Genomic DNA, 24,145 nt, shown 5'->3' on the forward strand with positions numbered 1-24,145 from the left:
AAGTAGAAAGAAAACCCAAATGTACCAGCCAGGTAATTGAGAGAGGTCAATTATCTATATTTAAAAAATTGTGTTCCCTTTGCAAAAGGAATCACTTCAGGGATCTTTTTTTTTTTCAAATAAAGTAAACTTCTCTAGTCCATTCTCCATGTAACCTAATTCAGGCTTGTTGTTTGGCCTTGCACTGGGATAATGCTTTCTAATTACAAGAGATTTTGATATTGAGTTTAATGATAATAATATTAACAGATAGCTTTTATATCTTGGTTTAAGGTAATTGTTTACAAATATTGTATCTTTTTACATCAATTATAGGAGGTAAATGTATTATTCTCCACATTTTACACAAAAGGAAACTGAGACAGGTAGCGGTTAACTGACTTGCAAAGGGTTACAAGCTAAGTGTTTGAGGCAGGATTTGAACTTGGGACTTAGTGATACCAGGCACAGATCTCAACCTACTGTATCATATAACTGCTTTAGATACTACAAGTTCCCTATGAAGGGGAGAGGGTTGTGTTATTAATTCTCCCCATCCCCACACCACCCTCTATTTTATAGATAAAGAAAATATGATTATAATTTCCCAAATTCATGAAGCTAGTTAATGACAGAGACCAGGAATAGAAGTAAACAAAAAGTAACAAACAAAATAACCTGGTGCAGGAAGCCCTTTATGGAACTTCTTCTCTAATAAATGATGACTGAGTGGAGGTGACCTTGAAAGCACCATCAGTACAGCATAATCTTTGGCCAGTCCTTCTAACCTGGAAAACCTTCAAGGATGGGTCCAAAGATGGAATGGTGTCTGTCATTTGGAGATCTGCCTAGCTAAGTGCATAGAGCCTCTCACCAGAAGGTTGGCCACCAGGTACAAATGTTTATTAGTTTATTTATTTATTCAGTTTTTTGGCCACAGCAACCAAGAATCACAGAAGTTCAGCACTGGAAGAAGCCCAAGACATTATCTAGGCCAAGTTGTATATAAATAGAATTTTTTTTCTATAATATTGCTGACCATTGGTCTATGGTCCAAAGAGAATAAGTGCTTTTTTTTTTTCCCCAGAAGGCAACCTCTCACACTTTTGAAGAAAGTCGCCATTTATCTCTGTGTTTCCTCTTTTCTAGGCTAAATTTCCTTGGTTCCTTCAATTAATATGCCTTAGTTCTCTTTCTATCTCCAGCCATGGGGGCAGCTAGGTGACACAGTGGATAAAGCACTGGCCCTGGATTTAGAAGGACGTGAGTTCAAATCCGGCCTCAGACACTTGACACTTACTAGCTGTGTGACCTTCGGCAAGTCACTTAACCCTCATTGCCCTGCAAAAAAACAAAAACAAAAAACCAAAAAATCTTATATTCAGCCATGAAACCATGAAATTCATGACACTGTCTATCAAGGCAGGGAGGAGCTGTGATCCGTGCAAGTGAAGGGTGTGCTGACAATGAGGATATTGTAACCGTTTTTTGTATTGACACATCTAAAGCAAAGAGTCATTTATTTCTGGGTACAATGCTTTCATAAGTTAGTGAGAAATTTTGGTTTTGGAAAAAAGTTATTCAGCATTTAAGTGTTCTACAACACAAGAGTCATTTGTTATCTTTTTTTTCAGCACAGAATACTAATATAAGAGAACTTTGGGTACAAACCTCTGTTGTCTCGGACAGTAAAATTTGGGTTATGAACAATTTCAGGGGGTAAACTGAAGAGAAATCTTGGCCCATTAGCTGTATCATCCTTGTCTTCTGCACTAATGGAAACTATTGGCTGTGAAAAGGAAAAAAAAAAGTGACTTGTAAACAAGCTGTGCTTGGAAGAACACATCACTTGTTGAATTTTACTAGGTTCCCATTCCTATGAGTCTTACCAAACTCACTGCTTATAGTTGGAATCACAACATCTCAGAGTTTGAAGGGATCTGAAAGACCATCTACCTCACCCTCTACTGCTTACCCCTAATCCAATTAAGCTTCTATGACACCCCAATTTCTCCTTAAAGAACTCCAATGACATGGAACTTCTTATCACATGGGACATTCTATTCACTCTTCATCAAGATCTAATTATAAGGAAGCCTTCTTTATATTGAATTTAAATCTAATTCCTTTTAACTTTTGTGTATTGATCTCAGTCTTGCCCTCTGGATCTGTATAGAATAAGCCTAATCCCTCTTTCATGCAACAGTCATTTATAAATTTGACAACTGCCTTGCTTCCCCAAAGGCTTCTTTTCTACAGGCTAAAATTCCTTCAACTAGTTCCTTCAAAAGTTCCTTCAACTAGTCCATGGATGATGTGGTTTTTTGACCTCCTTACCATTCTGATTACCTTCCTTTGGATACACTCTAGCTGGTCCACACCCTTATTTATGTGTGGAATCCCAAATAAGGTACCAAACCTTAGAAGTGGTCAGACCAGGAAAGAAATGAATACATTTATTATCTTCTGTTTATCTCTTTTGAAAATGAGAAACATTGTTGATGGGTTAACTAAGATAGCATCCCTACTCTTTCTGGTAATGAAAGGAAATAAAAACAATCATCAAACTCTTTCAATGAACTTCACTCATTATTATTCAATAACTTGAGGTAGAATGTACCTGATTAGAAACAGGTTTTGTCTGGTCACTCTCACAGATAAAGCCTTCATATGGGGCTGCAAATTTAGGAGCATTATCATTGACATCAATAACTCTGATAGCAACTGGGACTTTAGCTTCCTGGTGTCGATTGTCTGGAAGTAAAAAAAATGCACAGTAAAGGGTAAGGGAGAGTGTTTCGGTTTAAGGGTTTTCCATAAATTTATCACCTAGTTAACCACAATGATCTGTCATCTAGACAGTAGACTTTCATCTGAAATGTTTGGTGTGGGCTATGGATAAAATGTTTATTACTTTCAATTTTCAAACAAAAAAGCAATATGTTCTCATTAAACCACGGTAGCTATTTGATAAAAGACATTCAATTCCCAAGGGGAGATATCCTCTCCCCAAATAGTTCATAGATCTTGATTAAGGTTCCCACAGTAGGCCAGCTGAATGATCCAGGGGGCTCTAGGTTTGACAAACTCATTTAAGGGAGTGGGGCAGAAGAATCCATCCAGAGGATATTAGAAAAGTAAACTTCAAAGCTGAATTACCTTGGGAACAATTAATTGCCATGTTTGTACCCGTTTCTTCCATAGAAAAGAGATATCTCTTTTTGTCCTAGTTCCCCCACTCCCATCCACCCAAGAATAAGGGTGAAAGCCATGGTTAGGACTGAGAAAATCTTTTAGTTGTAGCTATCTAAGATATCACTGTTCACCAAAAATTAATGCACATCTCTTTCTCTATCTATCTATCTATGAATATAATTCTCATTATAGACCATTCAAAAATTCTTGAAAGAATACTTACGGAATTCAGTTGCAAAGACAGAAATGTTGAGCCAGGCTGTTTCTTCCCTATCCAGAGGTTTTGTGGTTTTAATAAAACCATCTTCTTGACCAATACTGAAATATCTGTCAAGATCTGTGTGCCGATCAATTGAATATCTAAGCAGAATAAAAATTAAGATCTTAAATCTGCCACTTCTCAGGCTGCTTAATGTTGTAATGTTTAAACCTCTTAGATTTAACTTTTCATGGTATTATTTTAGCATCACAAGAGTATTAGAGATGGAAGGAATATTAGAATGTAGAACAGAGAATGTTAGATTTAGAAGGGCCTTTAGAACACAGAACAGCAGCATTAGACAACCTCTTATAGATTGTTAGATCTGTAAGAGAAATCAGAAGTAGAATGTTAGAATGGGAATGTCTTAGAATGTAAAATGATAGAACTAGAAGGCATTTTAGGGATTGTCTAATCTCTTCCTTCCATCTACAGATCAGGAAGCCCTTGATTTAAGAGAGGGGATATGGCCTGCTCAATGGCACCCTATGAAATTCAGTTCTATTCAATAAATATGTTAATATCCTACTTTGTGTAAAGTATTATTCTATGTTCTGAGGGAGATTAAAAAAAAGTTTAGATGCAATCAATGCCCTCAGAGGGCTTACAGTCCATGTACTTTCAGGGTGTTTTTTCCCCATATTAATATGTATGTCTTTTAATAGAAAACACTCTGTAGCATTAAAGTTACTATAATACATTGAAAGAAAATGACACACCATATTTGATTGAGAACCATAATGAATAACTGCATATTTCTCCATATTTACTACATCCATCCATCACCTGAATATTTATGAAGATGAATTTCGGAAACAAGTTTATCTAACTCCCCAACTACTCAGAAAATCACAAATTCTACAGCTTTTGCCAGCTTCTAGCATACGGCACATTAAATAATTTCAAATTTATCTAAATTTATCTCTCAGGGTTCATTATGGCCTTAAAATCAATCTCCTTATCTTTATTCATTCCGAGATGCTAACAAAATTTTATGCTAATGCTATTTAATTTCAGACCTATTCATGTAGTTCAGTTCTGAAGAGGAACGAGGCCATGAATAGCACGTCAGTCTGCTCTAAGTCTAGCTACTCTGCTCACCACAATTCAGAGCCTCTGGCCAATAACCCATTGTGTGTTTTCAATAATGTAACCTCTTTGGGCCTCAGTTTCTTCATCTATAAAATGAAGAGGTAAGACTAGATAATGTCTTAAAGGGCTCTTCCCCTTTTAACATTCTGTGTTTTGTAACAATACAGCTTATATTCTAAAGGGCTTTTCAATTCTAAAAACTGATATACCACTGCAAACACAGCTATTCCATCCCCAGAGGTGCCCCTGGAAACTTTACATCCCTAAATAAAGATTTCAGTGAAGTACTTATTGACTCTCTGTCCTGTTAGCTCAGCTATGCAGGGTTTCCTAGAAAGAAGTCCCAGTCCAGTTTTAAGTTCACTAATGTTTAAGTTTAAATTTATTAAACTTACAGTTAAATTTTATCAAAGCTTAAAACTGTACTAGGGATTTCGGGACACTCTGCATTTATTTCTAGCAGAAGTAAATCGTATTTATGTAATGTTTTCCTTATGATAAGCACATGGTGCGGTGGGGTGTTACAGGTATCATTTTAGCCATTTCACAGATCAGCAAACTCACCCTCAGGGGAAGTGTCTTTTCCATGGTACCTCAACTAGTAAATTTCAGAGCTGGGAATGAATCCAGATCTCCTGACTCAGTTAGTGATTCCCCCCCTCCCCATCTACTCTATCACACTGCCTCTCTAGCAATCTGTGATCTAAGATTCCTTCCAGTTCTGAAATGCTAGGATACTGTGATTCAAAAGGAGGTGTTTGGCCCACTTTCCTTTTGAATTTAGATGCCACACTTGGCTAGAAAACCTGAGAGTAAGCTGCAGAATCTAAATGGATAAAAAAGTGAACTGGGTCAGAAAACACTCCTTCATATTAATTGTTTCCCTACAAGAGTACTCAGGAAAAGGCCATTAATAGACTTATTGGATAAATTATTCATTCTCTAAAAATAGTTGACAGCCCTAGCCCTTCAAGGAAAATAAGAATAGGGAAGCTGCATCCTAAAGGGCTCATTTTATTGAACTCTGAGACCTAACTCATCCATCAACACATTTCTATAACTCCAAGGAACCACACTGGGAAGATGCTATGGAATGGGATCTCTGCCCTCCAGGAGTTGACAGTCTAGTTGGGGAGGATGAGGTGTGAATATATAGTGATTAAATAAAGTTTAAATTCAGGGTGTGAGAAATGGACACAAGTGAGAAGTCATAGGTTTGGATTTTTAGCTCTGATGATTGTAAAATGTAATTTTACCTTCCCCCCCCATCATGTCTCCAGGAATATTGTACTAGAGGGAAACAATGCACTCAGTAAGGAATAGAGAGATGTGGCTAGGGTAGAATATAGACAATCATCCAAACAAAGAGACAGCTTCAGAGATCATGACTTCTCATGTCAGAGAGGAGGAGTAGAGACCTATGAAGAGAGACAAGGGTTCCAGCAGCAGGAATTATGTTAGCCCTTTGCCATACTTTTCCTTTGGACATATACCTCACTAACATCATAATATAAATTTGAGTCTGTGCTTTCCATGAATTCTGTGTGTATTTGATAGAGACTATGCCTCAAGTTGTTTTTTGTTTTTTGTTTTTTTTGGGGGGGAGAAGATATTTTGTACTAACTATTTTTTTTATCTTAGTAAATGCCTTTGCTAAAAGATGAGTAAGTCTACTGTCTTATTATTAAGGGGAAGCAAACTAGGGAGGGCTCAAGAACCTACTTGTTTGGCATGGCCATCTACATAGTTATTCCCCTGAATTAGAGGTATCAGGCATGCCCTGGGGCTCCAAATGTGGGCAAATGTGAGGAATACTTTTTACAGTTACTTGAGAAGGCATGTTACACTCATCCTGTCAAGGTTTGTTTTAATTGTCTCCTCTATGAAACTGTTCCTGAGAAACCAACTTCTAAATGCTGTCTACTATCTGAAATTACCTTTTATTTACTTGTCTGTGTGCATATTATATTTCCCAAATAGACTGTAGGTTGCTTGCGATTGAGGGTTACTTTGTATTTGTCCTTCTATCCCCAATGCTTTATAGAAAGAAGACAGATTTAGAACTGAAAGAGACCTTAGAGTCAATGAAAAGGAAGATTTTATTGATGATGAGATGAGGGCCCAGAGAAAGATTAATTGACTTGAACAGTGTCTCACTAGTAATAAGTGGAAGAATGAGTATTCAAACCCAGGTCCTTTGATGTCAAATATAGGACCCTTCCCATTGTAATACAGTGCTTCCCCACAGAACAGGTACTTAATACACATTGGTTGAATTAAGGAATCAATTTTAATATTGCTACAGCAATATTAAGCCAGTCATTTAGTATCACAGTGATGGAACATCTAGAAATTCAATTCAGTCCACTATTGGATTTGGATTCTCAACTGCAGTACACAAAGGATGGAAGGAATATGCACAATTATGATTATAGAAATTGTGAAAAGGAGTGACCAAGCAGAACCTAACCTAAGTAATTAGAAACACAATCAAAGAATCTCAGCATTGAATGGAACTTCAGCCCTTATCTACTCCAATCCACCTCTGAACAAGATTCCCTTCTAAAACAGCCCTAGTAAGTGATCATTCAGCCTCAGCTTATCCCCTTCAGTGACAAGGAACTCAAATCATCCTAAGTGTTGTCCCCCTCCCCCAATTCCCCCAGGTCTATTTTTTTTCCCCTTTATTCTATATACATGTTGAACTGATATGTGTCTTTCTACAATTTTCATTCATGCTCCTGCTTTCTGGCAACAAGCAAAAGAAGTAGTGTACTTGAAGAAAAAAACATGTTCTATAATATGTCTTCTTTTTATATGTCATGGCATTTTTGCCAAGGGAAAATTGGTTTGAAAGATCACATGGTGAGAAGTGAAAAGTTCTTTAAAGGGGTTAGAGTGACTGATGGATTATCCCATGCTTTTAGGCAAGGGAGATGAATATCTACTCAATTAGAAAAACTCCTAAGGAGATTTTAGCATGCATACCCTGCAATTGATTTCTATGTCTGAATTTTTTTTTTTTACTTAGGTGTGATCTCCATCCTCTTCTTGCATCTTAACATCATTTTCTGGTTTGCAAATTGACACTGTTTTCATGCAGAGGATTTTAAAGCCCTCTCTCAGCCTTCTCTATCTTTAATAGCCCTCATCTCCTTAAGCAAGCCTGTAAGTTTTCATATTCAAACCTTAATAATTTATTCATCTGTTTTGGCCTCTTTCCAACTTTCCAATTATCTATTCATATCCAGACCAAGCCTTTGCCTTTAACATAAACCTATCTGATGTCCAGAAAAGAAACTGTTACCTGTCTTTTTACTACAGCAAACTTGAAATTTGCTTTCTTAGACAATAGAGCTTTTAAAAACCATGTTTTGCTTTTATTTTTTGTTTTCTGTGATAATAATCATTATTTCTTAATTATTTAATTGTTAACAACAACAAGAACAACAACCACCATCATTTCTTAGTCAGGTATTGAAGAACCTCTGTAAGAATACCAGCTTACATTTCCAAACTTGCCCTGTATTAATCCTATTCAACATCCTATAGCACAAGCATCAAATCCTGATCTGTACTTTTCTGGTTCTGTGCTAATTCTAATTGTTAGAATGCCCTGCCTATCTTTCTTTGATCACTGAATATTAACCATTCTTTAAAGTCCAACCCACATGCCACTTCTTTCAAGCCTTTTGGGATTCCTTCCCCTTGTCAATGACTTTCTGCCACTCAAAGCTCATATAGGATTTTGCAGCTTTATGGTGAACGTATGAAATACTGTGCATTGTGGTTACCTAATCTTGTGCCTCATCCTCTCTACAGAATCTATAAGATCTATTAGACAAGGACCATGTTTTGACTTAAGTTTTTATTTCCATCAGCTCCCAATGCATTCTTTTGCATGGGGTAGGTACTTAACACCTGTATTCCTGAAATGAATTTTGCTTCACTAGAGCTCCAAGAGGTAGTAGAATATGCAGGTTTTATCTTCCCTATTATCACAACTAAGGATAATACCAAAAGGGAATTTAAATTCCTTGCTCAAAGTCACTCCGAAAGAGGCCCAGGTAGCATCAGAATTAGATGCCATGTCACCTAGGGCCTGGTGATCCCATACTAGCTTGCCTTGTACTTGGGATCTTTGCAGTCAATTCCTTCTCCCCTACAAAAAACATATTTACATATGCCCAATTACTGCCATGTTCTCTTCAAACAATAACCCCCACATCATCTGCCAGCACTCAGTATACTTTAAGGCATAGACATACCTGATAGGGCTGCCGGCAGCATCAGGGTCTTTGGCATGGACTCTACCAACAATAGTACCAGCAGCTGCATTTTCTTGGACTTCATGAATATAACTGGGTGCTAAAAACATCGGCGGCTCATCAGCATCTTCCACTGCAATCTTCACTGTCACTGTATCCTTGAATGGTCCATTGCTGATGAACTTGGGGTCAATGTGAACATTTGCAGCCTCCACCTTTAGACTGTAAGCTTTTTTGGTTTCAAAATCTACGGGCTGGTAAGAGAGAAATTATTATCCATCATTGCAGAGAATGCTAGTTGAAGGAAGTTTATAGTTGATTTAATCCAAGCCCCTCATTTTACAGATGAGAAAAATGGGGCCCAGAAAAGTGTTGTGCTTTATCCAATTAAATATCAGAGCCAGAGCTCAAACCGAGGCCTATTGCTTCCTTTTCCAATGCAACTTCCATTATATTATCTGGATTCTGATTAGGGGATCACATTCAGCTTATAATAAGAGGGACTATATTCTCAACTGGACAGGATATGTTCTTGGGTTATGAATAGCTAGCTAGCTAGATGATAGATAGATAATAGAGATACATATACACAAATCTATATCCATTTATACACACAAACACAACTTTTGCGTTGTCTCAAAACATAGATTTTGACATTATTTACCCTTTTCAAACTACCATTTCTCTTTCCTGTGTTTTTATGATACTGAATTCTCCTGGTTCTATGCAGATAACTCCTCAAATCTTTATACCTAGGCCTCATCTCTCCTGAGCTGTAATCACACATAACCATTTGCCTGCTGAACATCTACAGCTGGGTGTGCCAAAGAAACTTAAATTAAACATGTCAAACCTTAATCTTCTCACTGCTAACTGCTCCCCACCAAAATAAAACTCAATAACCACCCCCACAATCCTTTCCTAATTTTACTTTTGAGGCCACAAACATGTCTCTAGTTACTAAAGTCCACAAACTCAGTCATCTTGAAGTGGTTATTTTTCCTCACTCCCTATATCCAATCAGCTTCCAGGCTTTGTTGATTGTATCTCCACATCATATTCAATATATATATGTTGTGTGTATTTCCCATTAAAACGGTTACCATTTTAGTTCAGGCCTGATTATTTATTTATTTATCCATCTATCCATTTATTTATTTATTTGTTTGTTTGTTTATCTATCCATCCATTTATTTATTTATTTATCTGTTTGTTTGTTTGTTTATTTATTTATTTTAGTGAGGCAATTGGGGTTAAGTGACTTGCCCAGGGTCACACAGCTAGTAAGTGTTAAGTGTCTGAGGCCGGATTTGAACTCAGGTACTCCTGACTCCAGGGCTGGTGCTTTATCCCCTGCACAATCTTGATGTCCTGTGGCCTGATTGCTTTTTGATTAGGCTTTTAGAAGAACCTTCTAATAGTTCTACTATCTAGTCTCTCCCCACTCTAATCTATCTCTCAATCAGCTGCTAACTTGATATGCCTAAAGAATAGGTCCGACTATGTCCCTTCCCTGCCCAAGTAATTTTATTCTCTAAGATAAGAGGCAAACTGCTCTGTCTAGCATTTGCAGCCCTTTACACTCTAGCTACAACCTATGTTTTAAGACAGATTTTATAATACTTTCCATCACATAATCTACATTCCATCCAAACCACTGTTCTTCATAAACTGACACTGGCATCTACCATTTGCACAGGCCTTCTCCATGTTGGGAATGCTTTTTCTTCTCATTTCAACCTCATAGAATAGCTGCTTTCCTTCAAAGCCTTTCTTGAGTGTCACTTCACAAAGGAGTCCTTCCATGAATGAAGGGTTTATACATTTATTAAGTACTTATTATGTGCAAGAGATTGTAATAAATGCAGGGGATACAAATATATATATACATATATACATATACATATATACATATATACATATACATACACACACATATATACATATACATACATATATATATACATATACATACACACACACACACACACACACACACACACACACATATATATATATATATATATATATATATATATAAACAATCCCTATCTATTCTCTCTGAACTTACTTCTCATAGGAAAAGACAATGTTTGTATAGGACGCATGGCTAGGGAGAGGTTTTCTGGTGAGGGGAAACACAGCATAGTGAATGGATCAATGGGAAAACTGATTGATATATTCTTTCAAGGAATCCTGGTTTTACGATTCTTATTCCCTGAACTAGAGATGGAAAGATGTTAGGAAGTGGCTTTCAAGGTGGCATGAGGTAAAAAGGAGCAGTAGCACAGTGGGTGAGTCTGATCAAATTACGAATCTAATTATGGTCACTGCTCACCAATCAGAAACCCGGGGCATGTGGACTGAGCTGGAATTGGAGGTCCAGGCTGGAGCTAGAGGCCAAGAGGCAGAAGCATGGCACCATGATGACTGCAGAGCATATAGATGTTTACTTGAGTATGGAATATTTCCCCCTGGTAGAATATAAGCTACTTGAGGACAAGAACAATTTCATTTTCATACTTGTACATTCAGAGCCTAGTACAGTGCCTGGTATATTCTAGGCATTTATTGAATGCTTCTTGAATTCATTGGAATAACTATCGCTTCCACCACATAGTGGGTACTTAATAAATGCTAACTGACTCCTCCCTTTTTGTCAGTTATTCCAATATTCTATATATTTTATTTACTCTGTTCTTCTATGTGCTAACATTTTATAATCTAAAATTCCTTCGAGTTCTGACATTATAAGTTCTACCTTTCAGTGTTCTCAGGTCTCTTCCACGTGGGACACTTTTCATAAAGCTAATATTCCCATTACCAAAAGGTGTATATCCCTTAATCATCCTAGCTTATTATAAAGGTATTAAGAATTTAATGTGTGGGCTTCAGATATTAAATTATATTAACTGGCTCATTAAGAACTAATTGTTGCCTTATAATTTTGATAGATGATAGATAGAGAAATAGATGCTCTTAATATCAATTGGCTCTTTAACATGTATTCAATAAAGAGAAAAAAAAACAATCTTCAATTAGCAAATAGTCAGGTGAAGCCCGTCAAGATGTTTTTGTTTAATTTCCAGGTTGTTATCTAGAGAATCCTTGCCCCTGTCCCAGACTATCCAATTTTTCTCCAAATGAAAACATATTGGCCAGCTGGGATGTGATACAGGATATAGACTTGAAGATTTAGGTACAGGAATGGAGAGGCCAATTCAAATTTTGACTCTGCCACTCACTCTTCTTCTCTATGATGTTGGGTAAGTGACTTCTCTTCTTTGGGTCTCAATTTCTTTGTCTAGCAAATGATCTTTTGGACTAGGTAATCTCTCAGTTTCCATGTCTTGTGATCCTTAACTGGATCATATCGGGATTGTATAAAAAGCAATAGGAGTGTAGAACAATTTCTCTGGTGCTATTAATATTTGTAAAGCACTCTCCTTAAAACAAACACATGAGGGAGAGCATATAAGTGTTATCATTCCCATTGTGTAGATAAGGAAACTGCATCACCAAGATGTTAAATAACATGAAGATTACATAGTTTATCTATTTGTATAGGCAGAATTCAAAAATAAAACTCCAGACGTTCCGGACCAACAATGTGTCTTCTCTACCCAAGAAACTCCAATGGCTCCCTTCTGCTTTAAGATAAAATCCACCTATCTTTTGAAGTCTCTTTATAAATTGGATCCAGACAATTATTTTCCAGCTTGTTGAATACTCTTCCTCTTCATGCACTATATGTTTCAACTGAACTGTTCAACTTGCTATTTCCTGTACATAGAATTTGATCCACTATTTCCATGCCTTTAAACATGTGGCTTCTCATAACTACTTTTTAATGCTCTCCCTAGTCATCTCCATCCTTTAAGCATGCCCCCTCAATTCTCAGCTTAAGTACTATTTCCTTTAAAGATATTATTTCCTAAATCTTCAAATTATTTCTTTTCTCTACCCCCCAAAAAGTCACTGTATTATTTTGAATATATTCCATTCTATTTTATTTTTAATTATTTATGCGGGCAGCTAGGTGGCACAGTGGATAAAACACCAGCTCTGGATTCAGGAGGACCTGAGTTCAAATCTGGCCTCAGACACTTGACACTTACTAGCTGTGTGACCCTGGACAAGTCACTTAACCCTCACTGCCCTGCAAAAAAAAATAATAATAAAAATAAAAATATTTTTAATTATTTGTGAACCTGGCATATTTTCCTGGTAGGATGTAAGCTTCTTGAGGGTAGTTACTATCTCACCTTTGCATTCATATTTAGATTGAAAAGCACATGTGGGGACTAGCACATATAGTAGTAGGCATTTAATAAATGTTTGCTGATTGAAATTCACTGTATGTTTTTAATAACTTCCCTACTCTTTTCTTTGAATTTCCAAACTATGTAGTACAAGCTGAGACAAATGTTCTTTAATAAATTAAATAGCAGTAGCCACCACCTTAATTTTAAATGGTTGCTTTGTAGAAAATTGTTCCTTCACTTGGAATAAACACACTGAATTAGAGGAGAAGAATGTGCAGATTAATCATATGCAGGGAGCTCATTTGCAATGTTGGAGCTTCATGGGGTGATTTAAATGTTTCAAGATTGTAGAGACACTGTGTGTTTATGCCCTGAATGCATTGAAAACAGGTGACAACCTTTGCACAACCAACCAGCCAATTACATCCAAAGTGAAGAATGGGATACTGGACTAGTGTATGTCAAGTGCTCATATGTCAGTGTCAAGCACTAAGAAGAATAATATTAATTAGTAAGGGAAGCTGACAGTATCATGCCAGATGCTATTAGTATGGCCATCATTTCATAGCAGAAAACTCAGAAGCATTTAGATAGCATCATGCACATAGGGGCTTAGAAGGAGGAGTATTTTGTATGCTGATCTTCTTATCTATGGGGAAGCTAGGTGGTGTTGTTAGTGCATAGAATGCCAGGCATGGAGTCAGGAAGACCTGAATTCAAATTCAGCTTCAGATACTCACTAACCTGGTCGAATTATTTAACTCTGTTTGCTTCAATGTTTTTTTTTTTTTTAATCTGTAAAATGAGCTGGAGAAAGAAATGGCAAATCGCTCCAGTATCTTTGCCAAGAAAACTCCAAATTAGGGTAACAAAGAGTCAGATATGACTCAACAACAAAAACAAGATAAAATGGGAATACTATTTACACTATCATCTATAGGTTGTTATAGGAAAGACATTCTGTAAACATAAAATCTATAAAAACTAAGCTGTTATTATCGTTATCATTTATCTAAAATCGTTTACATTATCAGAATTAGAGAAAATGAGCTCAGGTATCAGCTCATTTAGATTGTCATCTTAAAAACAAGAATGCAGAGGACCATTAATATCAAATGACTTTTCACATGTCACTCAACCACTCATTTGGACTGGACTCCATCATGATCCCAGGAAAGCTCCTCATTGGGCATATTATCATACTAAGAGTTTGCATCAGCCTTGAACATGCCCTGATTTAACAGTGGGGCAAAGAATTCCCACCATAGCCTCCATTTAAAAAGGGGTCCCAGGACAGCCATCCTCTTTATTTTCCACCAGCTGCACTCCTTTGTACTGGATTCCATCATTCCCACATTAGAGAGCTCCATGAGAGCAAGGTCCGTTTTTGACTCTTCTGGTGCTTAGCACAGTTCCATGGCATGGAGATGTTTATGGACTGACTAAGCAGTAGAAGTGGGAAAGCAATGTACATTTTCTGAGTACAAATTCAATAATCTTTATACAATGCCAGTACTTCAATTCTCCAGGTTTCACCCCTCTGTTTCCCTTAATCTTTCTTCTTTGTAACTGAGGTTATTTTCATCCTATTTCTATCTTTTTTTTTTCAGTACTTCTTACAGTTTTTTTTTTCAAATCTAAATCTAACTCTGAGAGTTCTGCATAGATAAAAACCTGACATTATTCACCTACTACTTCAGAACCAACAGCTTCCTCATCTTCTCAGTTCCAGGTGACCTCAATATTTCTTTTTCCATCTCCTACTTCTTTATTGATTCTTCAAATTAATTTTTATCAGTGTTACAATCCAATTTTCACCATTACCCACTGTATCTTAATATTCATGGGACACTACCCAGTTGAAAATGAATACTTGATTAAAACCAAGGTAACCCTATCACTCGATTCTGATTTCATACTGAATATGCTTTGAAGATTGAAAGGTGTTGATTTCTCAAGTGGTAAATCAGTCTCAAAAAATAAGTTATAGAATATAGTATAATTGTGTCTTAATTTTAAAATGAAATTGATTTGATTTCTATTTTAAAGGTTCCTCTTTTCTCTATAGTCCTATAGGATAGAAGTTGTAAATGTGTGGTCCAGGGAGCTTTGGGGGGTGCCCAGGACCCTTTTAGGATGTTCATAAAGTGAAAACTCTTTTCATAATAATATAATATTAAGGGTTTTTTTTTTTACTTCTGATATGGTAAATATTGATAGCTATAACCAATATTTAAAAAAAAAAACTATTTGGGACCTTCAGTAATTTTTAATGAGTATAATGGGTTCCTAAGACTAAAAAGTTTGACAACCACTGTTGTAGATGAGTTCTTAGTCCAGCTTAATAGCAAGTGACACTTGGCATTAAGGGTCCTTTTTAGGAATGAATCTAAACCATTTGCATAGTATCTGGTTAATCCCAGTTTACTCTGGGGCATGATTTATTCCAGATGTGTCAGGGGAAGATAAAATAGGGGATAAAATTTTTAGTTGGGGTGAATTTTCAGATCAAGATATATGCCTCTCCTCACCTTCTTAAGTTTCACCACACCCTCCTGTGTTTCATAATCTGTTGTTATTTCAAACAGTTCCATGCCATCCCCATCAATGATATTATAGGTTACTAAGCCATTTTCTCCAATATCTGGGTCTTTGGCTTTCAGTCTTCCTACTTCTTCTCCTGGCACAGCGGCTTCTGATACAGACATCTGGTATACACCTAGAAGGAAAAGAAAAATTATCTTGTTTTGTTGATACTGAAAAACATTTTTCTTTTGATATTTCAGAAGGGTTCTCCCTTCACCATTATCTATCCTAATGCCTACATACCTTAGAAGACAATTCTTATTGAGGTGATGTGGTATAAAAAATAATAATCTTTTGTTGGTTAACTTTCAGGCTGCATGTAACTTTACAGTTAGTTTTGTCCTCATGGGATAGAAGCACAGGCCAAAACTTTTCCAAATTGAAAGAGTCCATCACACCTTAGTATAAACACTGGTATATAACATCTGAAAAAGGCACTTTCATCTCTATGCCAACACGAGCCATTCAAGGACATCTTGAATGTAAGACTTTAGAATTCATTCAATTACTATGAGTTACTTGAAAGATTTGAAATTCATATGGATTGTGTAGAAAAAAAGTAACAAAGGAAAGGAATAAGCAAATGTGAAACAAATGCTCTATGTTATAGATTTCAGACAACTCCTTGAATGAATAGATTATCTAAAGTAGAGGCATGGTAGGTGGTAATATCGAAAACTACTGTGCCAAGTTACACTTAGGATAGAAAAATAGTTCTCATACACTTTGTAAATCAGGAAATAATTACATCCCCACACAAATATATTTGCATATACAATTCTTTGGATATAGTAAGCATTTAATAAATTCTCAATTTAATAAGTTATTTCCATGAATTCAATAATAATTGAAATAACAGCATTATCTCATAATTAATTTATACTATTGATAATTCCTAATAATTTCAATTCTACTTTGGTTTTACCCTGGAGAGCAGATTGAGCAAAAATGATCTCTCCCTTCATAGATAGACATATGATAGATAGATAGATAGATAGATGGATGGATAGATGGATAGACAGATGGACTAGAAAGTGATAAGACCCAAGAATTTAAAAAAGCCACCTTCTGTCTACTATGATTATATGTCTATTAATCACCCTTACATTAATCAATATCTAGAATTTCAATAGTAATAACTGTTTAATCAATCACTCAATCAAGTAAGCATTTTCTGCATGTTTAACAGTGTGTGAGACATCTGAGAACAAAAGGACAATACAGGGCATAGCCCTTGTAATTAAAAATTTATTTGGGGATAAAAAAAATTATGCAACACAGGACAACAACATGTTTAAGAAGCAGCGAGGACTGAAAAATGCAGCATATAAACAAGTGTACAGACCAGATCCTAAATATAATAGAACTTCAAAGTGAGGGCAGGTAAGGGTGAGCTTTGGCAGTTGGAAGAGGCTTCAAGGATAGAGTGAATTCTGAACAGGGCCTTGAAAGCCAGGAAATATTTTGACAGTACAAAAAGGCAGGGAAGGCATGATAACTATTCAACTGATGGTCCATATCTGTTGAACTGGAAACTTAGCAGATAAATAATAGGGGAAAGAAGAGAATGGTCTCTGAGCTATTATTCTCCTCAAATTTATGTAAAGAGAGGTGACATACTACACTGAATAGAATGGCGGAAGTGGAGCAAGAGAGATGTGGTTTCAGATTATCCCAGTACTTACGCTACATATCATCAACATCATCGTCCTTGATATATAACTCTTTTACGTTTATAACGTTCTTTACAAATTTCATCTCAATTGATGTTTTGTTCTCCAGCTTGTTTTACAGATGAAGAACTGAGGTAAACAGTTAAGTGACTTGCCCAGGGTCACAGAACTAGGAAGTGTCTGAGGCCACATTTGAACTCAGGAAAATGAGTCTTCCTGACTTCAGGCCTAGTGCTTTATCCCTTGCGTCCATCACCTAGCTACCCTTGACCTCACTCATGACTTTAATTTTTTTTTTCAGGGCAAGGGGGGTTAAGTGACTTGCCCAGGGTCACACAGCTAGTAAGTGTCAAGGGTCTGAGGCCATATTTGAACTCAGGTCCTCCTGAATCCAGGGCTGGTGCTTTATCCACTGCGCCACCTAGTGGTCCCATGACTTTAATTTTTAATCTTGGCTCCACTGAGTCTCTGCCTTCAGACTCTATCCCTTCAGTCTCTCCTTAGAATCTACTCTTCTTAAATAAACTTTTCAAAATGGTATTTGGAAATCCAGTATGAGTAGGTGAAATTTACATAAGAGTTAAGGGCAGATTTTGACAGCTAAGTGACTCATTGGTTAAAGTGTTGAACTTGGAATTAGGAAGACCTGAGTTTGAATCCTGCCTCAGATACTCCTTGTGTGACCTTGGGCAAGTCATTGACCTTTTTCAGCTTTACTTTCCTTGTTTGTGAAATGAGAATAATGATTGCATCTATCTCCAAGCATTATTGTAAAGTAGAGATTTCAAACACAAATAAGTATCAGGACCCAAATCAATATGTAACTAGGAAATATTTGACAAAAGAAAAAAATAAAATAGAACATAGATGATGTGAATATATAATTTTTTAGTCAATATGGGTCTCTCAGGGATCATTGTGTACAATTTAGTTTCTTCTGTTTTTATTTGAGTTTAACACCATTGTTTTTAACACACTTTACAAATTTTAAAACTATCCATTGTATTTTCTATTTTATTTTTAATTTTATTATTCATTATGTCCTGGACTTTGTTGAACTTTTGGATCATAACAAGACTTAAGGCCATCATATTCAGATGTTGCATTCCAAAGGAATAGTGTTTAGAGACAGGTAGGTTCCATTGTTGGGGCAGCTGCGTTGTGAAGTGGATAGAGCATTGGGCCTGGAGTCTGAAAGACTCATATTCAAGATTCCGAATTCATGGGGGAAGCTAGGTGGCGAAGTGGATAAAGCACTGGCCTTGGATTCAGAAGGATCTGAGTTCAAATCTGACCTCAGACACTTGACACTAGCTGTGTGAACCTGGGCAAGTCACTTAACCCTCATTACAAATTTAGCCTTAGATACTTACTAGTTGTGTGACTCTAGGCAAGTTCTCTCTCTCTCTCTCTCTCTCTCTCTCTCTCTCTCTCTCTCTCTCTCTCTCTCTCTCTCTCTCTCTCCCTCTCTCTCTCCCTCCCCAATAACCCAACCATGAGTCTCTGTCTCTCTCTTTTGAAAACTGAGCCAGTTACCTTTCTCCACTTCCATAGCACCTTTCCCATTATTTTTGATCTTTTAAAAATTGTTAACTATGGCTAAACAATCACATCCATCAGTTTTAATACCTGACAATGGTGTCTATTTTTACCTATTTTCTTTTAAAAAGAAATGAAAAAAAAACACCATAACATCCTTACCCTGGCAAATCATGTCATATGTATGCAAACACATTTATACATGTATATATGTGTGTATGTATGTGTATACATGCATGTATATATAACATAGAAAGTGCACTCTGGAATTATGGGGAGACATAATTATAAAAGAACAAAATGACTTACTTGTTGGCATATTTGGGCATCCACTGATCAGAACAGTACCAAAGGATTAGTGAAAGTAATCAGGGATCAGGAATGATAGATCTCTAACCCCAATCATAAAGGGAGAGCAGCCAGGAAGTTCAGGTATATTGAATTCAATTTCAAGGATCAGAATTTTTTAAAAATGAGTGAAAAGTATAAACTCTGGGGCCAAATTAATTTATTTGTTGCATAAATATTTATTAAATAGTTAATAGATATAGGATGCTATGCCATATGCTGGTCATATAAAGTAAAAAAAAAAATGAAACATTCCCTGTTCTTAGGAACCTTATATAAAGTATCTGGTACTGGTTCCAAATTAGGCCTGGGGTCTGCAAAATGGACAAAGGTCAGTGAGGTTTAAGACCTAGTGTTATATTTTGCAAAAGAAGTGAGATTTACTATTTCATAATTCCCTTCTAGACTCCCTCAGTAATGTTTATTGTCTGCCCTACGTAAGGCAAACTGGACCTTTGTAATGCTAGTTTCTATGTTCTGATGACCAGGTCTCTAAATTTTGTACTTGAGTTTCTTCAAAACTCCAGCAGATGTCATTTAGTCCCAGTAATCAACCTTAAATTAACTATTCATTTGTCTGGCCTTTTGTAAGCCCTTATAAATGCTTATTGACGTGACATTTTTTAAAATATTTTTTTTTTGTTCACTACTCTTTATTCTGGTATTCCCAACTTGTCCATATCAGTGTCAATTTGAATGTGTGAGAGGGTGTCCCCAGTGCTATCTTTAGACAAAGACATTTCTTTCTTTCTTTCTTTTCTTTTATTTTTTTTTTTTTAGTGAGGCAATTGGGGTTAAGTGACTTGCCCAGGGTCACACAGCTAGTAAGTGTTAAGTGTCTGAGGTCGGATTTGAACTCAGGTACTCCTGACTCCAGGGCCAGTGCGCTATCCACTGCACCACTTAACTGCCCAAAGACATCTATTTCTTAACTGAGCCATCATGTTTTTATCTTGAATGTTCTTTTTACCTCAATATATATTAATGGGCTCTGACAAATTATTTACATGGTTTCCTCCCTTTGACAGCTTGAAAGAACTCCTTAGAAGACTCAAAGCAAAGACAGAGTAGGGCCCAGGGATGCTTCATCTGGGCATTATAATTGCTGAGGCACCGATGTCATGAGGTTGTTTTGATGAATATGAGCTAGAAATAGCATCTGCTAGGATTATTACTGATTATTCTTTAAGAAAAGTCAACACTTACTCTGTGGAAACTTTGGTGGGTTGTCATTGACATCAGTAAGTGTAATTGTCACTTTGGTTGTCCCTGAGAGTCCGCCCATGTGTCCACCCATGTCCTTGGCTTGAATTACAACATGATATTCTTCCTTGGCTTCTCTATCCATGTTGGGAAGCGCTGTTCTGATTATACCTGTAGAGTAAGGGGGAAAATATAGAGCTTAAACCAGCCATCATTTACTACTTAGAGCTACATGAAAAAAACATTCTTCCTTACTTATCCCATCCCTTTGGAGTATGGAATTATTCATTATCCTTTAAACATACATACACACACACACATACACACACACATACACACACGCACACGCACACACCTCAAAGACACATATAGATATATTACATATACACACAATTACATATTACAGTTGTCAGGAGATTTGGTTACTTCAGAGAGTAATCACAGGTGCAGCCATGAGCAATGAGGAGGATGGTCCACTCTGCCCACTGGCTCCATTGTGCTATAGCAGCTGTCACACAATGCAGCTGACTATGCTGGTATTTCTTTCAGATCATTCAGGGGTGCTCACTAGTAGGAAGAGTGCTGGTGTGTGGTGGTATGATGTTGAGTAGAATTTGGCTTTCAGGCATGAGCAAACACGGTGTATAGCAGGGCTTTGTAAACTGGGCTCCATGGATTTTTGGAGAAGGGAGAGGAAGAAAGAGAGTCTATTTTTTTTAGCATTACTAGTTTCCTTTGTAATTTTATTTTATTTTATGCATTTAAAAATAGTATAGTGAACAGGGGCCACAGCTTTTATCAGATAACTAAAGAGGCCCATAATACACAAATAAAATCAAGAACCTCTCATGTATGGAATGTTTGGTCAGAATCAAAGCAATGAGTGGAGGAAGAGATTAAAAAGATTAAATCTTGGATCTTTCCCCTTGTGTCACAAGATTCTTCTGTACTAATCAGTGTTTGCCTCAGTTGCCTACTATATCTTGACTGGGTCTAGCTAAGCTTCACTTTATTTCCAGACTATATCCTCATGCACCTGGACAAGAAAGCACGATCCTAAGGATTTAACATTTTGAACCTCAGAACTAGTGATCTGAGTTCCCACTAGTCTGATTGGTAATTGACTTGGTGGCCCACCACTTCTAGGCTGAGATCTAATCAAGCTTTACTTCATCCCTGTGTTATGCCACAGGTGTACTCTCTCCTCCCACCTTTCCAATTCTGAAAGCATAATCAAATCAATTACTTTATATAGTCTTTATCCCCCCAATTATAAGCTCCTTGAAGGCAAAAACTGTCTTCACTTCTAGTAGACTTTAGCACATATTAATAGCTGAACAAGTCCCTCCCTCCGTCCCTTCCTTTCTCCTTTCCTTCCTTCCTTCCTTTCCCCTTCCCTCCCTCCCTCCCTCCCTCCCTCCCTCCCTCCCTCCCTCCCTTCCTTCCTTCCTTCCTTCCTTCCTTCCTTCCTTCCTTCCTTCCTTCCTTCCTTCCTTCCTTCCTTCCTTCCTTCCTTCCTTCCTTCCTTCCTTCCTTCCTTCCTTCTATTAATCCTCACAGTGCAAAGGAATGTTCAAGCTTTTCTGGGTAGGCTCATTTTCTAGTGCACCCATACAACCTATGTCAGTGCACCGAGCAAATGATGAGGAAGCTTTGATATCAGATCAAGTCTGTTGCTGTCCATCTTTATATTGTACCAGCTGAGCTTGCTCACATTTCCCAGTGCCAGGTGCAAGAAGAAGTCTAGGGTATTTGTAAGTAATGATATTTCGCTCATCTTAACAGGAGGTAAATTACCATTTTGAAATCTCTATTCAAAAACTCTAAGACAGTGTTTCTCCAAGGATTTGCCAAGAGGTTTGCTAGATGGGCCATGAAATTTTGAATATTATGCAACTGAAGATAAAAGTTCATAAATGTAAATGGTAATACAAACATCTATGAACCAATCAAAACTGAGTGTTGCAAAAGTATAAAAATAATAGTGGTCCCATAGATGAGATATGAGGAAAAAAACAAAAACAAAAAACCTCTAGATCTCTTTTCCAGAGGTGGGAGAAAGGGGACTCTACAAGTTTCTAATATTATACATAATGTCACATTTTTCTTGATTTCTCAATTGGATTTGCTAAAATTCTTTATATTTTTATGTTATTTTAATTCTTTTTTCCAATGGCATATTAATTCAATGTAAGTATGCCATGTGATCTATCAATCAATGAAAAAGCATTTATTAATCTCTGACAATGTGTGAGCTGCTGTCCTAAATGCCACCCATACAAAGAGTGGTGTAAACATTCTCTGCCTTCAAGAAGTTTACCTTTAAAGAAGGAGAAAATATGTATATAAACAGGTACATATCATATGAAATATGAATAGAAAACCAGATATTGCAGGGATAAGAATGCTACACTTTGAGTCAGGAAGACCTGACTTTATGACTTCTGCCTCAGACACAAACTATATGACCTTGGGCAAGTCATCTATAACCTCTCTCAGTCTATTTCTTCATCTGTAAGACAGGGTTAATAATAGGCCCTCCCTCACATTGACATTGTGAAGATCAAATGAGATAATACATGTAAAGTGCTTTGTAAACACTAAAGATCTTTATGAATGTTAGCTTGCATACAAGATATATAGAGAAATGAATAGTTGTCACAGAGTGGAAAGCATTAGAAGCTGGGAAGTACTAGGCAAAGGGCTCCTGCAAGAGCTGGTGCCTAAATAGAGTATTTGAAACAGCCCAAGAATTAAGATTACTTCTTTGTAAAGGACCAAATTGGCTTCAAAAGGACAACCAAAGCAATTAAACTTATATTGCTTTATGGGATGCATGCAAGTTAAGAGCATACATGTCTTGTATGTGTATCTGTATATGCACATGCACATATATATGCATATATGCATGAGTATATACATATACATATATGTATATCTATTTCTATCTATCAACTTAATCTGTTTATTTATCTACCTATCATCTCTGCATCCATCCATCCATCCATCCATCCATCCATCCATCCATCCATCCATCCATCCATCCATCCACCTATCCATCCATCCATCCATCCACCTATCTATCCATCTATCCATCCATCTATCTATCTATCTATCTATCTATCTATCTATCTATCTATCTATCTATCTATCTATCTATCTATCTATCTATCTATCATCTATCTATCTATCTAATCTGGTTTTTAATGTAGGATCCAAGGATTTCAAAGGGATAAGTCTACAGATTTCAGGGCATTTGTGAACTTGAATGGATAAAGATACAATTTTTTTTCACTCATTACCAATAGAAATTTATTATTTCTTCAAGTTTGAATTTTAAAACATTATTCTGCAAAGAGGCCCATAGGCTTTACCAGATTGCCAAAGGAGCATGGCATTGAGAAGGTTTGGAACCCTGCTCTATGGTCTTTAAGGAGAAGCAGGAGAGGGTGGTACAACAGCATGGTGTAGTGGATGGAGAATTGGTTTCAAAGTCAGAAAAACTGGGGTTCAAATTTTGCCTCTGCTATATGCTGCCTGTGTGACAGTGAGTCCAATCACTTTCTCTTAAAGCTCCAGCCAGACGCAGTGCTCTAAGACTGTAATTTGTTGAGAAAGATTCTGCTGATCTTAATTGGCAAAGAGAGTTCTTGGCAGGGATCTTCTTACACCAAGAAAATTGCCCGTATCTTACATATAGTCTTATGAAGAAATGAACCCCAGACGAGAGAATTGACT

The 24,145-nt window shown here is 36.8% G+C and overlaps 1 protein-coding gene across 1 annotated transcript in view; it reads right to left on the minus strand.

Moving 5' to 3' along the window:
• CDH11 (cadherin 11) overlaps window positions 1-24,145 on the minus strand; it is a 209,017-nt gene that overhangs the window by 18,931 nt on the left and 165,941 nt on the right. Inside the window, exons 6-11 of the mRNA XM_043984517.1 lie at window positions 20,411-20,578; window positions 15,590-15,777; window positions 8,794-9,047; window positions 3,398-3,534; window positions 2,600-2,733; window positions 1,651-1,768 (exon numbers count right to left, since the gene is read on the minus strand). Coding sequence (XP_043840452.1) covers window positions 1,651-1,768; window positions 2,600-2,733; window positions 3,398-3,534; window positions 8,794-9,047; window positions 15,590-15,777; window positions 20,411-20,578 — 999 coding nt within the window. The remainder of the gene's footprint in view (window positions 1-1,650; window positions 1,769-2,599; window positions 2,734-3,397; window positions 3,535-8,793; window positions 9,048-15,589; window positions 15,778-20,410; window positions 20,579-24,145) is intronic.

The sequence above is a fragment of the Dromiciops gliroides genome, chromosome 2 (assembly GCF_019393635.1).
Source record: "Dromiciops gliroides isolate mDroGli1 chromosome 2, mDroGli1.pri, whole genome shotgun sequence".
In the NCBI taxonomy this organism is placed as follows: Eukaryota; Metazoa; Chordata; class Mammalia; order Microbiotheria; family Microbiotheriidae; genus Dromiciops; species Dromiciops gliroides.